Genomic DNA, 15,808 nt, shown 5'->3' on the forward strand with positions numbered 1-15,808 from the left:
TCAATCCTAACTCACTACTTTTTTTCCAACATTGCTCCGTAATTGTTAATTAAGGCCTCAGATCTCTTAATATCATTAGTGCCAACATGTACAACAATATCACCTTTTTATGCCCTTAAAAGATTATTCTGCTGTACATAGTCATCTACTTTTGCCCCTGACAGACATACCCTGGTCCTATTTTCCACCTATCCTTCTTGCACAACAGATTTCCTGTATCCCTGACAATAACCACCTATTGTGGGATGAGCGCATTCTGCCTTAAAGATTGCTGCTATATTACATGATGCATAAGGATGAGCTCTGGCTTTGAGTTGGGCAGCTGAGCTTGATGCCCCACTTTAATTCCTTCCTTCTTTCAAGGGCATCTGCTCTTCTCTTCAAACTCTTATAAATGCCCATCAGAATGCTGAGTTGATGCCTAATTTCTTCCTGCTCTCTGCACCTAGCACACAATTACTCCTTGGCTGGATCATGTCCTGTTCTAGAAAGTCTACAAACATTTCAAAAGTTGCACATTTTTTTAGGCTGTGATGCATTGGAGAATCATGCCCTTTGGGTCTCCCCCAAGGCTGCTCCCACTACTTTGTACCCATTGCTTTGCTGCTCTAGTCTGGGGCATGATTTCTGTTTAAATGCAATTTAATTGTTAATTGGCAGGACTACATTAAACTAATAGATTCCTAAATGCAGTGATTCATATTACGCTGTCTAGTTTTACTTTATACCTTGCCCTATCAAGTTCAAGATATACGTTACACCATATTGTAACAATCACAATGTTAAATAGTTCTATCCCTGCTAAAAGTAAAAATTGCTTAGCTAAACACAAAAAAGATATATGCCCAACAAGTGATTAGAACCTTCGAAGTTACAAAGAGAAAAAGTTAGGACTCACTGAATTAGAGTAATAAACTTTCTTTTAAACCCACACATGTGCACACAGAAATGTCACCAAAAATCTGAACCCAACAACCACTTTATATAATAAACATACAATTCAAACAATACAAATTGTTTTCCACCCTGCTTGCTTCTACTTTACTGTTTTTATATATTTTGTAATTGAAAAGTGTCTAACTCCACCATTGCATTGCTTCATTATTCTGTGTATTGGTTATGAAGTAAAAGTCATGAGATTATCAGCGATTAGCCAATTCATTCATTTATTAGAGAGAGATGTTAATTTACTAGGGAGATACGAAATACATAATAACAAATATAAAACGTATAGTTACATAAATATGTAACAACAAAAGCAATACAGAGAGAAAGAGCTTCCACGGCCATCATTATCTTTAAAAACATTTAAAAAAAATACATATCTGCTGTACCATTGATGCACCAGCCATCTGGCCAGCTTTCATCTGATAGTACAGTAGACTGTCTAAATAATGGCACATTGAGATCGGATGTATTACAGTGCCGAAAAATGAAAACAGCAAGTCACATGATTACTGTATTTGTTTGAATCCACCATTTTCAAAATGAATTCTGTACTGTTATCACTGATTATATCGCTGTTTTACATATACAGTCCATTCCGGTTATTTGGGACGCATTGGGACAGTGCATTTTGGTCTGTTAAGCGGCTGCCCCAATTATCCGAAGTTTCACATAAATAGTTAAAAATACACTGTATCCCCCCCCCCCACACACACACACTCAACATAGTAAAGTGCCGTTCACTATACGATGTGCAGTAAGCGCCGGTCATTGTGATCACATTTGTGAATTGACTGTGCACACGGCACGCACAAATTGCAAGGAACACGATATGCACAAGTGAGAATCGAGCAACGAGTTACAAAGCTTTAAAAATACGAATGAAGAGAAGATCTGAAAATTTATTTTTTTATATGATTGAAGATTTCATGGAAGTGTAAACACATTTCACCATAATAACTCACAGAATTCCAGCTGTCGGTATTATCGCAAATTCAGTAAGATCGAATTTACTGTCCGTTTATGATAGATTTCACTAACAGAAAAGCCCAATAAACAGGTGACTGCTTATTGTTTTATGGTGGTGACCTCCAGAATTTCGACCAAACCACGTGGTACCGTCGGAGACTCGTAGGGTAATCTCCAGTGCTGCGGTCTCCTGCCCTGATTAAACGGCATGCTATCCCAATTAAGCGAAGTAAACCCTGGCTATTTTCTCGATTGGTTTCTGTTTTTTTAAGATTTGCCCCAAATAAACGGCTGCTCCGATTAACCAGTGGCCCAAATAACCAGAATCCACTGTATTTTAAATTAAAAATCCCTCACTATAGCTCCTAAAGTTAATAAACTACGGAGAAGAAAAGAAGAACAACATTAAGCTTAGTGACAAACTTGATATAATCCAAACTATTACATTAGGATCACCGGAATGCTAATTCATATACCCTTGTGCAGTGTCTATAAATTGTGTATGTGTTCTCTGCTTGACTTACCTGTTTTGCTGGATGAAAAACCCCAGATTCTGGGGGGGGGGGGGACCTTGCTATCTACCCTTGAGACCCACTAACTCAGCGACAGAGTGGGAAAAGCCTATAAAAGTTACTCGCATCATCAATGGGATTCGAACCTTGGCCTTTTCCACCCAGTGTGGGGAGGAAGGTGATGATACCACTGTGCTACCCGTGCAGACTGAACTTGATATAATAAAGAAAGTAGAACGGGGCGTAAGCAGAAATTTATTAATGGCAGAATATAACATTTGCTCTTCAACATGTTTATGTTTTTTTATGTGCAGTTAATACAATTGCATTCTTAATATCTTTATTTCTTATTTGGCCTCATTATTTCTGCATTAAATATATTAAAAATAAAATTCCTAGATAACGACAAAATCAAAATAATGGCACCTTGAATCCCTGAAGGTGCTGTTATTTCGAAAGTCTACTGTGCCATTCAAGTAAATGACTAATTTCTATTTCCAGATGACTATTTTCTAAGGTATTTAGCTAGTCAAATGTTCATTAATTTTGTTAATTAATTGAAGTTCACCATCACTTTAAGTTTCAAGAGAATAAAATTAACATGTTTGTTAATAGGCCTAATTTTGGAAATATTTCAAATCTAAAAGTGGGGGATAGGATTAAAATTATATATTTGTTTTCTTTGACTAATAAAAATCAGGCACTGTAAAAAGATGAAATGATACATTTTCTTGAATTTATTAAGCTGTCTTATCTGAATTAACTAAATTTCTCTTTTTATTAATAGAGTAATGAGATCCTTTTTCCTTTTTTATGTTCAAATCATGTGAATTGCCTTATCATGATTGCTTACATATTCTATAAAACTCTTTTTTTTTTTTTAATAGGTCTCCCAGACAATAGCAAGGGGAGGGCCTCGCTCACAGATTGCTATACCGGCCCAAGGTATGATAGAATTTCGTGATGCATTAACAGACCTGTTGGAAGAATTTGGCACAGATGATGGAGGTATGGTTTGATACACAGGTAACTTAGTGTGTTTGTTTACCTGTTTGATAAACGTTCTGAAGGTAATATTACAGTAATTAACAAATTTATCCACATTTCTACGGTTGTTTCTGTGATTACATAATATCCTAGCAAAATAAAACGAGAAACTTAAAAAATAATGGTAATCTCTCATTATTTCCAATCAGTAATGATGTAAAAGAGAATGGGCCTGTGGCACTGGTTTCCATGGTTTAGAAGAAGAGAATACAACAGAGCCAGTGGAAGCAGTAACTAAAATAAATTTAATAAGTCTTAATACAACTAGTAGCTTTCAGGGTGATGAACCGCTTGATCAGGTCACGCACAGCCTATTTAGTATAATTTATTCCATTCCTAATGTTTTATGTTATGTTTGCATTTCTGCATGTATGTACCTTTCTTGTTGAGGAAGGGGTTCATCACTCTGAAAGCTACTAGTTGTATTAAGACTTGTTAAATTTATTTTAGTTATTGCTTCCACTGGCTCTGCTGTATTCTCTTTTTATAAAATGTGTTTACTAAAAATGGATCCTGAAGCAGTACTTTTTTTGTGTGAGGAAATATGCTTACTTTCAGAAGTACTTTGGCAATCTAATTAGTGAAATAATTCTGGCTTGGCAGGGACTAGCGCCTTAACCACTCGGCCACCCTGGCAAATTAGTGAAGCAGCCAAAATATTACTAGTGATATCCAATAGGATATTAGTAATATCTTGGCTGCTTCACTGACAGATTCATAACTGCTTATAACTACCCCACTGTTGGGAAACTGTTTGAAACTCTTCCTGTTTTGGAATTGAAGCAGTGTCAGCGAGGTTTGATTGTGGTACTGTTTTGCTTTGCTCTGTATGGGAATGGACTGGTGCTCCTAATATTTTTAACCATCAGTATAGTTATTGCATATGAAGCTCCATTGTCTCTGACTTACCCTTAAATGTTCAACTAGTGGTAAAATAGGACACAACCACTATACCCTCGATTTTTACAGTCAACTTTCCATAAAAATCGCAGTTTGGGTTGCGTTGTGTATTATATTGAAGGGCCACTGCTATTTAGGTAGCTTTTGATCTTCAATGTCACAATAACCTTTTGGAATCTCTTATTCCTAACTCTGGTGCTTTCTGGTGTGAATGAGAATTTTCTAAGAGGCCATCTTTCAAAACAAAGCATATTTATTAAAGAAGATTAGAAAGCAATCATATATCACAATTTCATCATACACGATTTAAAATGTTTAACACATGAGCAGTATAATATGACAGTTATTGTAAATAAAAACACAATCATACACCATGCTTGTATCCTTTAGGAGGTTAATAGCATGAGTAATATAAATAGGTAAACATGCGCATAAAAGAAGACATAATCTTTATAAGCACTTCCAGCTTGTATCTATATTATACATAAGTAGCTATTATTATTTCAACCATCATCATTCACTATTACTAATTATCTTTTTGTTATTGTTGCTTCTACTTCTTGTTCGGTCACAAATTTCAATTTAGTGTGAAAGCTTCGATATAAAGGTTCCATTTTCACTATGTAAGTTCAACAATAAATCAAAACCTTGTACTACACATGAAATACTAACATGTAATGTTCGAAAACACTAGGAAGAAATCATTTTATCATGATTGTTCCTCATGAATAATTATCTATTTCATTATCGCTCTTGCAGACATTCCCTTCCATACTTATAGAATAGGGCATTCCGACTTACCAAGCTTATTGTTGGTGTTCTGGTCAGGCGAGTCTTAGGCATTGGCTCTCTTCCTTGCTTTGCTATTGGTGACTGCTTTTTGATGGCTCAGGCTCACTGGTTCGGACTTGTCTGCACTCGTCTCCTTCTTTCTTCCCTACTACACACTGGGTCCTCTAAAGACCCGCTTTTATGTCCGAAATTCTCCCAAAATATTTAGAGAATTCCAGCTTCTCATTGGGTGTTAAGGAGAGAGAGATTCGTGTCCAAAGTGCTCGGTCGGCACATGACGAAAAAAACAGAAAAGGGGGTGACTAGTTATCCCCATCATGCCACGTGTCTAGTGCATTTGAAATGTATAAACAAAACTTCTCTATTTCCTTGTTTGGAAATGGTAGAACGATATTTTGAATACATAGACACTTACGTGGGGCTAAAGATAGTCACTTCTTCATTTGTTCATGTGAGGATCACTGTCTCTTCCCCTCTTATAGCCTCGTGCTAACATTTCATATTGCTCGAACCTCTTGAATGTTTATAAGATTCAGATAACTCTTCTGACCCATCTGCCCTAAATGGAAATAACTGCTTCTTGATTAAAACAGGCTCTTAAGCAAATTTTATTGCTCAGCTGCAAGTGGAGATTTTGGTACTTTTAAATAACACTCATTTAAATTATCTAGTTTCTAAATTGCATGGATGTACTGGTAACAAGTGCAGAAATAACAAAAGTTTCAAATGTAGTCGGGGGGGGGGGGGTTTAGCTGCACCTTTTGCTACATTATGCAAGCTGGTATAATCTAGCAAAAATTACACTCATTTAAAATATCTAGTTTCCCTTTGAACTAAAGAAATACTGGTGAACACAGGTTATTAATAAATGATGCAGGTATTTAACACATTCCCACTGGAGTGTTTATTTAACATGAAGCCTAAGAGGCAGATAGACTCACGACTTTTATTACCCAAACGATGACTGTTTTTTTTTTTTTTTTTTTTCATAATTTAGTTCATACAAGTGACAAATAACATAGTATGTGCAAGAAAAACGGATTGTCATTTGTTTTTCATGAAAATTTGATAGCGACGACCCACCGATGGTTCACCCCGCCCTGTGGCACTAAGTATTGTCAATGAACGGGAGTAAGCGCCAGTGAGTCGCCAAAGCGCAATTTCGAATTACTTCCTGGTACCTCCACGAGCATTGTTTTCCAATTTGTTCGTACTCTGTGACTGACAATAGTTATTGCCTCCCCATATTGACTTCATTTCAAATACATGAACTTGTGGAAAACATTTTGTTTCTCTCTATAATCTAGAGATTGAGGTAAACTCTTTGGATATTTCAATTTTTCGTTTATCGTATTTATAGATACCTATTTCTAAAAAGCTTTGAAATGAATCCCTCCTCTTTTTACGGAAAACGAGCTAAAGACGAATGTTTGATAAAGAGAGGTGATAGTGATTGATTCAGATGTACCTCTTTTGAAAGAAAAAGTTGCCCAAAACATGATAAAAATTTTTCGGGGACATCGAGAACAGAGTTGGACTTGCGGAAAAAAGAGAAGCCACAATATTTCTTTAGTGATGAATCCGACGATGGGTCAGAATTAGATGATTTAGACATACATTCCAATTACAGTGATGGTGATGATAAGATCCAAATCTCAGAAGAATCTGATGAAAGTGATGAATATCATGAAATCAGTGATGAAAATAATGACCTATATTCTCAAGTAAATCTCCAATGCATATAAGTCTGAAAATGTTATTTGGCGAGAGGTAGGAAAAACTAAAATTTCAATTAATGAATATAATAAAGATGCTGAAATCCTTGTTGATGTTGATTTGGACCAACCTTACCACATATGCAGACTGTTTCTAACTGACGATATCCTTCAGATGATGGTGACTGAAACCAACAGATATGCACAGTACTGTTTGTCATCTGCAGCTAGTAATATACAAGCACTCAAAAAGAAGAAAGCTGATTGGAGACCAATCACTGAACCAGAAATGGAAAAATTTCTTGGAATATTATTGATAATGGGAATTGTTCATATCCCAGATATAAAATTACACTGGTCAAAAAAAGATTTATACTCGAATAATCTCATTAGGAAATCTATGAGTAGAGATCGTTTCCTAGATCTGCTGAAATATTGGCATTTCTCTGACAATGAAACTTCCAGTGGACAAGACCATCTCAACAAAATCAGAATTTTATTAGATAAAGGCAATAGGAATTTTCAAAGCATCTTAAAGCCAGGAAAAAACTTGGTCATTGATGAAAGTTTGATCCCTTGACGTGGAAGGCTACTCTTTCACGAGTATATCCCTAACAAATCTCATAAATATGGGAACAAATTTTATAAATTATGTTTGCCCGAGGGATATACTCATGAAATCTCTATTTATACCGAAAAGGATGATTCAGTAGAAGGTAAAGGACATTCCAATGCCGTCTCAATGAAACTGATGGCTAATCTGCTCGACGAAAGATGTGTTCTTTATTCGGATAATTTTTACACCAGTTTCCCTCTAGCGCAAGAGTTATTAGAAAAGAAAACCTTTCTCTGTGGGACTCTAAGAAGCAATCGAAAAGGAATACCAAGGAATATTACAGGGGGGAAATGAAACGGGGAGACATAATCGCTCTTAAGAATAACAAGTGAAAATCATGAAATGGATTGATAAAAGACCAGTAATGATGCTAACAACATGCAAAATTCATCAGTGTAAAATTATTGAGACAGGAAAGAACAAAAGAAAGGGAGAAAAAAATCAAGAAACCCAATGTTATTATCAGTTACAATCAAGCAAAGAAGGGAATGGATATATCTGACCAAATGGCATCATATTATAGTAGCCTGCATAAAACTGTAAAATGGTATAAAAAATCTGCAATGGAGGAGATCATCTTTGGTACCATGCTAGTCAATGCATGGGTGGTACAGAGTAAATTTGGGACTAATAATCGTCTGTCCCTCCTTCAATTCCGAGAAAGTATAATATACAGTTTATTGAATAGCGAGACTACTACAAAAGTAACAAAGGCACCTGGCAGAATTCATACTTTTTGTAAAATGGAAGGTCAAGCAAGGAAAGTTAGGAAACATTGCGAGGAGTGTTACAAGAAAATTTCTGAAAAAGAAGGTGGCAGACCGGAAGACAAAATAAGTTAAAACATTTTGTCAAGATTATGAAAATCAATTCACTTTGTGTCTAGAATGTTTCAACATAATTCACTGTGAGTCGACCGGGCTAGCCGGGTGGGTAAAGTGCCTGCCTGGCAACCCAAAGGTCGCGGGTTCGAATCCCACCTCGGGCTTGGATCAAAGTACTGCAAAAACCTTGGAAGGCGCATTATGGCCGCAGAAGTCGATGCGCCAACAACTATCAAAAAAAAAATCACTGTAAACAAAAATAATTATATTTTAAATAAAAACTGTCAACTGTTGGTTCCTTTTTCTATTCCAACTACTATGATTTTATATACCCCGCAAAAACTTCAGTAAAAAAAAAATATTGATCCTGGACTGACACTTGATAGATAAATATATATATGGAGGACTGGTGAATCCGATAAAATGCTTAAACACTGGGCGCTTAATGCCAAAACTGAATACAAGGCTTGCAGCACAGCAATACACCCATGGGTTGCAACAGCCTATGATAATTAGCTGCAACAACCCACCGGTGAATTTCTTTGCTCAGTGGACATTAGAGCAGCGATGTACTGATGGGTAGCCCCAGCATTAATGTGTTAAAAAGGAAAACAAACAGAATAATAATTTAGCAAACTGCAAATAAGGATTGATCTACAGTAGTAGGATTAAATGAAACGGGGGGGGGGGGGAGTAAATGGGAGTAGGGAAACCAAAAGCTCCACTCTGTAACAATTGTTATAGGCCAAACATTTGTGGAATTGGTTGAATTCACATTAAAACTCTCTAAATCCTTCCCTTAAATTCTTACCTGTTACTATAAAGTGAATTGTTTAAATTAAAATATGTTAAATATGCACATGTATGCAGACTATGTGTACTCAGCCAGCTTGCATAATGTCGCCAATGCTGCAACAACCCCCCCCCCCCCAGATTACATTCGAAACTTTTGTTTTTTCTGCACTTGTAAGGATGTATTTTGGAGACATATTTTTATTTTATTTATTTATTTATTTATTTTATTTTTTTAATTCTTTAAGAGAGTTATGTTAGAAGAGTAGCAACAGATTATGGAAGAACTTGATACATTTGTATCAAGACTGGCCATGGTGTTAATATTTTATTTATTTACACACATATGGTTTGGTAGTATATGAAGTTATTTCAGAAATTAAAAGCATGGCATTTTGCAGCATAGGCCCTCCACTTTTTTTTTTTTATAAATATCACATTACTCAAAGGAAAAAATTTCACAACTTTATTAAACAAAAAAAAAAACACAAACATATTACACACACACATTTCTGCAAGGAAATATGTTTTACATTGAGATTTAGTAACCTGTGTGGCAGAAGGCGAGATCTTGTTTTGCTTTATTTGCATCAAGGAAGTAAAGTGTTTACGAGAGTGCAGTTCATCTGCAAGTTATAAATGTTACCTTTATATGACTTGTGGCAGCTTATCACGATACATTGGTGTATGACAAGGTCTGGGTTTGATACCAACTGAGAAATCTCTAAAACTCTTTGATTGTGGCTGTAGTTTGCAGATTGTAGGCTGGGTGCCCCCCTCCCATGAGCTGTTTCATGTTTTTTCAACTTGTTTGTTATGTTTGTTATTTGGTTTTTAGGAGCATTAGCAACTAAGACCATGTTGCTCCGGGATATACGGTGGTCATTGCCTGACCTTTCTGCATCCTCCGTATTTGGTGGTGACAGGCTCGAACCCCGGTCTAATCGAGAAGCGTGTGCTACGCACTGCTGCTCCCACATGCAGTTCAGCCCAATACAATTTCTACAGATATTACTAATAATAGAGGTGTGAGCAGTAAGCTTCAGTGGCATTAAAATAACAATTCGAATTTGTTAGCTTTACGTCTTCTGTATTACAGAATTAATAGTTGGGATGGGAGACTTAGCAACCCTTAAAGCTGCACAAGATAATCTTCAACGTACATGCACAAATTTTATTAAAAAGTGATAAAAGTCATGCTGTCTTAAAATAAAAATTTTCCTTTTTGATTATGTTCATAAAAATCAAGAAAATATTGCAATAAAAAAAATATATATAAAAACGAATGAGTTAAATTATTTGGGTAATTTTGCACATCTGTTTTAAAAGAATAGTAACAGATGTTTTGGGGGCAAAACTGTCTCCTCAAATTTAAATGGTGCATGAACAAAGGCAATATATATATATATATATTTTTTTTTTTTTTTTTTGAGAATTTTTTTATATTTACATAAGGATACTGCTGTGTATAAATACTCTTTTATAATCCTTCAGCCAGTGATTTGGTGTGAAGCTTTTTTTTTAAGTGTTGCTGATATATTGTATACAATACATGTTTTGTTTCTTTAAGACATACAGGTGGAAGTGTATCACTTCAACTAGTAGTAGTTGGAAAGCCATTAATGATAGAAAGATAGAATTTGGAATGGATGCTATACAAACAAAAACAATTTTTAAAAAAGGTTAGTTCCAAACACTGCCACCAGGGAAATTAGCATAGCATATGCCAGAATGCAAATCTGTTTGCATTACATGACAGTGAGACACCTGAGAGGATTTAAAAAGAGGATGGTAAGCGCATTTAACAAATCTTGAAATAGTGCTCAAAAAGATGGATTGTGCTTTGACTCCATGCAATTCCACAGATCTACTTAGAGAACACCAGCATTTAAAAGGATTAAGAAGAAGTCCACTTTCCAAAATGGTATAATTCAAACAAACTGTTAAGTTACCTGCAGCTCATGGCAGAGGACAGACAAAGTCACAGTAGCTGTTTTTGGAGAGATTGCTGTGGCTGATGGTGCAGCTGAAATCAGCATTCATCTCTTAGCACTAGGGCGGAATCATGATCTATCATTCATTGGCTCGTACAAGATCCAGCAACATCTAGTGCAAGAGCTAGAGCAAACTGATCCCCATCAACATAACGACTTTGCTTTGTGGTTTCTTACTGGATGGAATCAGTGTGCATCCACTGATTCCATCCAGTAAGGATGGAATCAGGGATGTTATTATTATTATTATCATTAGCTATATGATGCAAGGAAGCCAGAGGCTTTTGCTGCAACAGCTGAAAAAAAAAAAAAAAATTTTCCTTAAGTTACCCAGAGAAAGAGAAGAATGACTATATCCAGCTTAGAACCCTGAGTGTGCCAAGCCCATACTCACCAGATATGAGCCCCTGGGGTTAGATCTCTGAGGAACATGTTATGAACTGATGAAGCTCATTTCCAACTGAAAAAAAATTACCCATTATTCTTTGATGTGGGTTACAGCAAATTTTGTAATTAGACCATTTTCTTCAGGGAAGTTCAAGCTTGTTTTTCAGAGTTGTGTACAACGACAGCATGAGTGTTTCTGCATTCTTCTGCCATCATGTGATTTCCTGCTCTTTAGGAGAGAAAGGATGTGTGCCAGGGGCAAAAGTTGATGATGTTGTAGAGCAGATATCATCTTTTAAAGGCACAAAAGGTGATATTGTTGTAAATGTTGGAACTAATGACATTAAGAATAACAGATCTGCAGATTTACTCAACAAGTACAAGTCAATGTTGAAAAAAAAGTCGCAAGTTAGGGTTGAATGTGAAAGTGTCTGCAGTTCTGCCCAGACACAATAGGAGGGAGTATATGATGAGAGCCTTGTCGATCAGTTCAGCCCTAGAGATATTGTGCAAGGCTCAAGGGGCAGAATTTTTTTTTTGTCTGGTCTGTGCTTGTTGACAGAAGAGACTGCTTCTGCAGAAATGGGGTACACTTAAATAGAAAGGGTGCAAGAATATTTGCTGATGCTATCGAGGCAGTGTCAGGTGGGTCGGAAAACTGCTCACCTCAGGGGATACACAGACTAAAAGGTTAACAGTGGCCGCAGGCAGATGCAAAAGAGATTCTTGCACTGCTTCTATTAGAATGAGCAGCAGTCTGGAAAGCAAGGCAATGGAGATTTCCAGGACTGCTAGCAGTCATAGTGGAACAAATAAATACATGGGCTGTGTTAGGGTTACTAAGAGTAGAAACAGGTGTATATATACTTGCATGTACACCAATGCTAGGAGTATAGTTAACAAATTGGATGAGCTTGAAGTGCTAGTCAAGACATCAACGGCAGATATTGTTGGGATATCAGAGACGTGGTGTCACACAGACATAATCAGTGCAGAATTGGAATTTGTGGAGTACAATGTGTATAGAAAAGATAGAGAGGTTAGGAAGAGAGGAAGGATTATGCTGTTAGTTAAGAAACATATAAAATCTAAGGAAGTGCATCCAATTGATGTTGGCGGACAATGCAATGTTCAGTCTGTTTGGTGTGACATAAGCACTGAGAAAGGAAAAATGAGAGTAGGTGTGTGTTATAAGCCTGATGAGTATAATGAGCAATTGTGCAGAGAAATAGTGGGCCAGTAAATCAGAATGTCTTATAATGGGGGATTTTAACTTTCCAGATATCGACTGGAACTTGTCGGTTGGTCACTCGCACATTAGCAAGACTTTTGTGCATTTATTGGATGGCTGTTTTCTACAGCGACATGTTTGAGAGGCAACCAGAGGGAGTAATACTTTTGATCTGATTATTAGCAGTGATTACTGCATTAAGAATTTGCAGATAAAGGAATCACTGGGTGACAGTGATCAAAATGTACTAATGTGGGAATTACTTAAAGATGTTACTACCATCAAGGCTAAAGGGAAGGGCTATTGCTTTCATAAAGGTGACTACAGGGGTCTCAGACAGTTTTTATATTCTGTACAGTGGGATCCACTAATGACATTACCAATGTTGAATTCTAAATGGGAAGCCTTCAGGGACTTAATTTTGGAGGCTATTAGGCTTTTCATTCCAACTAAGAAATACTGTTCAAGGTTTAGGCCTAAATGGAAGTCAAATGAACTAATGGGACTCGTGGCAGAGAATAAAAATGTATGGGATGCATATAAAGTATGAGGTGACACAGAAGCCTATGGGAGATATAAAATAGTCTGTAATCAAGTCACAAAGGAGATTAGGTGAAGGCAGATTATGAGAAATCCTTGGCAAGGAATGCAAAGAAAAACAGCAAAGAGTTCTTTACTTATGTAAACTCTAGAAGGAAAGGGATGAATCATATTGAACCACTTAACATGGATGGGTTGACTATTGATGATCATGCTCAGGTAGCTGATAAACTGAATGAATATTATGCATCTACATTCACACATGAGGAGTTATTCAATGAGGGGAATGCCAGAAGTTTATTAAACTCTAACAGGGAGCTAAGTGATTTTGTAATAACTGAGAACAAAGTTGAGGAGAAATTGTTGAAGTTAAACATAAGGAAGGTACCTTGGGTGTATGGGACCTATCCATTATGTTTAAAAGGAGGCAGTAAAGGAAGTAAGCAAACCCTTAGCCATAATTGTGAGAGCTTCCTTGGACTCAGAGGGCCCAATGGACTGCAGGTGTGCAATTATATCACCAATTCACAAAGGGGATTCAAAAGGTGACACAAGTAACTATAGACCTGTTAATTTTTTATTATTATTATTAGCCATATGGTGCAATGAAACCTGAGGCTTATGCTGCACCAGCCAAAAAAAAAAATTCCCGAGTTACCCTGAGAGAGAGAGAGAGAGAGAGAGAGAGAGAGAGAGAGAGAGAGAGAGAGAGAGAGAGAGAGGAGAAGAAGAAGAATGATGATATCCAGCTCAGGACCCTGGGTGTGCCAAGCCCATACTCACCAGATGTGAGTCCTGTTTAACTTGTTTTCGGGGGTAAATAATGGAGTCACTGGTTAAGGAAGTGTAGCAGGATCGTCTAGACAGGATTGCAGCAATAGTTCAGACACAGCATGGGTTTATTAAAGGGAAGTCTTGTCTGATCAATTTGATTGGATACTATGATGTGGTCACAAAGTAACTGAATGGCAAAAATAGTTTTGATATCATATACTCGGATTTCAGGAAAGCTTTTGATACTGTTGCACATGGAAGACTGCTGTACAAATTGGAGAGGTGTGGCATTAAGGATAAATTGCTACAATGGATAAAGGGATGGTTGAGTGGGAGACAACAGAGAGTGGTAATCAATGGACACTGCTCTTCGTGGACAAATGTTATTAGTGGAGTTCCCCAGGCTTCGGTGCTGTGCCCATTGTTGTTTTGTGTATTCATAAATGATATTGATGAAGGTATATCAGGATTAATGTCCAACTATGGCACTCCAACTGGATGTAGATAAGTTGGGCAAATGGGACGAGTAGTAGCAACTGAAGTTTAACATGGACAAATGCAAAGTATTGCATATGGGTAACAATAACCCAAGAGAAACATACCAACTGTGTGGTACTACACTCAGGGAAGTGGAAAGTGAAAAAGACCTGGGGGTAATTGTGCAGTCAAATATGAAGTTTGCTGAGCAGTGCAGATGGGCTGCCAGGGCAGATCATGGAGTCTTGTCAATGATATATAGGAATTTTGCTAGCAGGGAAAAGGAGGTGATTGTCCCTCTGTATAAGGCAATGGTCAGGCCACACCCAGAGTACTGTGTACAGGTCTGGAGGCCTCATTTGAGGAAGGATGTAGAGTTGCTAGAACGAGTACAAAGAAGGGCAACAAGATTGGGGGAACAAAGGGGTGCTCTTATCAAGAAAGGCTTAAATTCTGCAAATTGCAGCACCTGGAGAGTGGCACCTGCGAGGTGGTCAGGTTGAGGTGTATAAGGCCTGAATGGGTTGAGCAAGCTGAATGCTGATGGGTTCTTCCTCTTTCTCAGATTAAGAACCTGAGGGGGCATAGATTCAAATTGAGGAAAGATCGTTGTAGAATGGATGTGCAGAAGTTTGCCTTTAACCAGTGGGTGGTTGATTGACGAACAGACTTCCATCTTTTGTTGTGGAAGTTGATAGCCTAAATACATTTAAGGCATTTGGAATGAATGGAGGGGTGAAATGGGAAGGTTTTTTTGTTTTTTTTCTGGCTAATGCATGCTGCATAAGCTTGCTTTCTTGTATCGTAATGCCTATGCTAATGATAATATACCTTAATCAGTATCATTGATAAATAAAGAAAACAACAATGGACCCAAAACAGAACCTTGGGGAACTCCACTAATAACATGAAGTCCATGAAGAGCAGTGTCCTTTGATTACCACTCTCTGTCTTCTCCCACTCAACCATCTCTTTATCCATTGTAGCAATTTACCCTTAATGCCACACCTCTCCAATTTGTGCAGCAGTCTTCCATGTGCAATAGTATCAAAAGCTTTCCTGAAACTCAAGTATATGATATTAAAATTATTTTTTGCATCCAGTTCCTTTGTGACCACATCACAGAATCCAATCAGATTGGTCAGACAAGACTTCCCTTTGACAAACCCATGCTGTGTCTGAACTATAACTGCAGTCTTGTCTAGATGATCTTGCAATGCTTCTTTAAGTGACTCCATTTTCCCTGGAATAGAAGTTAAACTAACAGGTCTGTAATTACTCGTGTCACCCTTT

At 37.1% G+C, this 15,808-nt stretch overlaps 1 protein-coding gene across 1 annotated transcript in view; it reads left to right on the forward strand.

The window, feature by feature from the left end:
- Window positions 1-15,808, forward strand: part of LOC150087054 (transcriptional regulator protein Pur-beta-like) — a 459,340-nt gene that overhangs the window by 360,111 nt on the left and 83,421 nt on the right. The window contains exon 5 of the mRNA XM_090372917.1: window positions 3,314-3,434. Coding sequence (XP_090229043.1) covers window positions 3,314-3,434 — 121 coding nt within the window. The remainder of the gene's footprint in view (window positions 1-3,313; window positions 3,435-15,808) is intronic.

This window comes from Mastigoproctus giganteus, chromosome 4 (genome assembly GCF_048544385.1).
Source record: "Mastigoproctus giganteus isolate SK-2022 chromosome 4, ASM4854438v1, whole genome shotgun sequence".
In the NCBI taxonomy this organism is placed as follows: Eukaryota; Metazoa; Arthropoda; class Arachnida; order Uropygi; family Thelyphonidae; genus Mastigoproctus; species Mastigoproctus giganteus.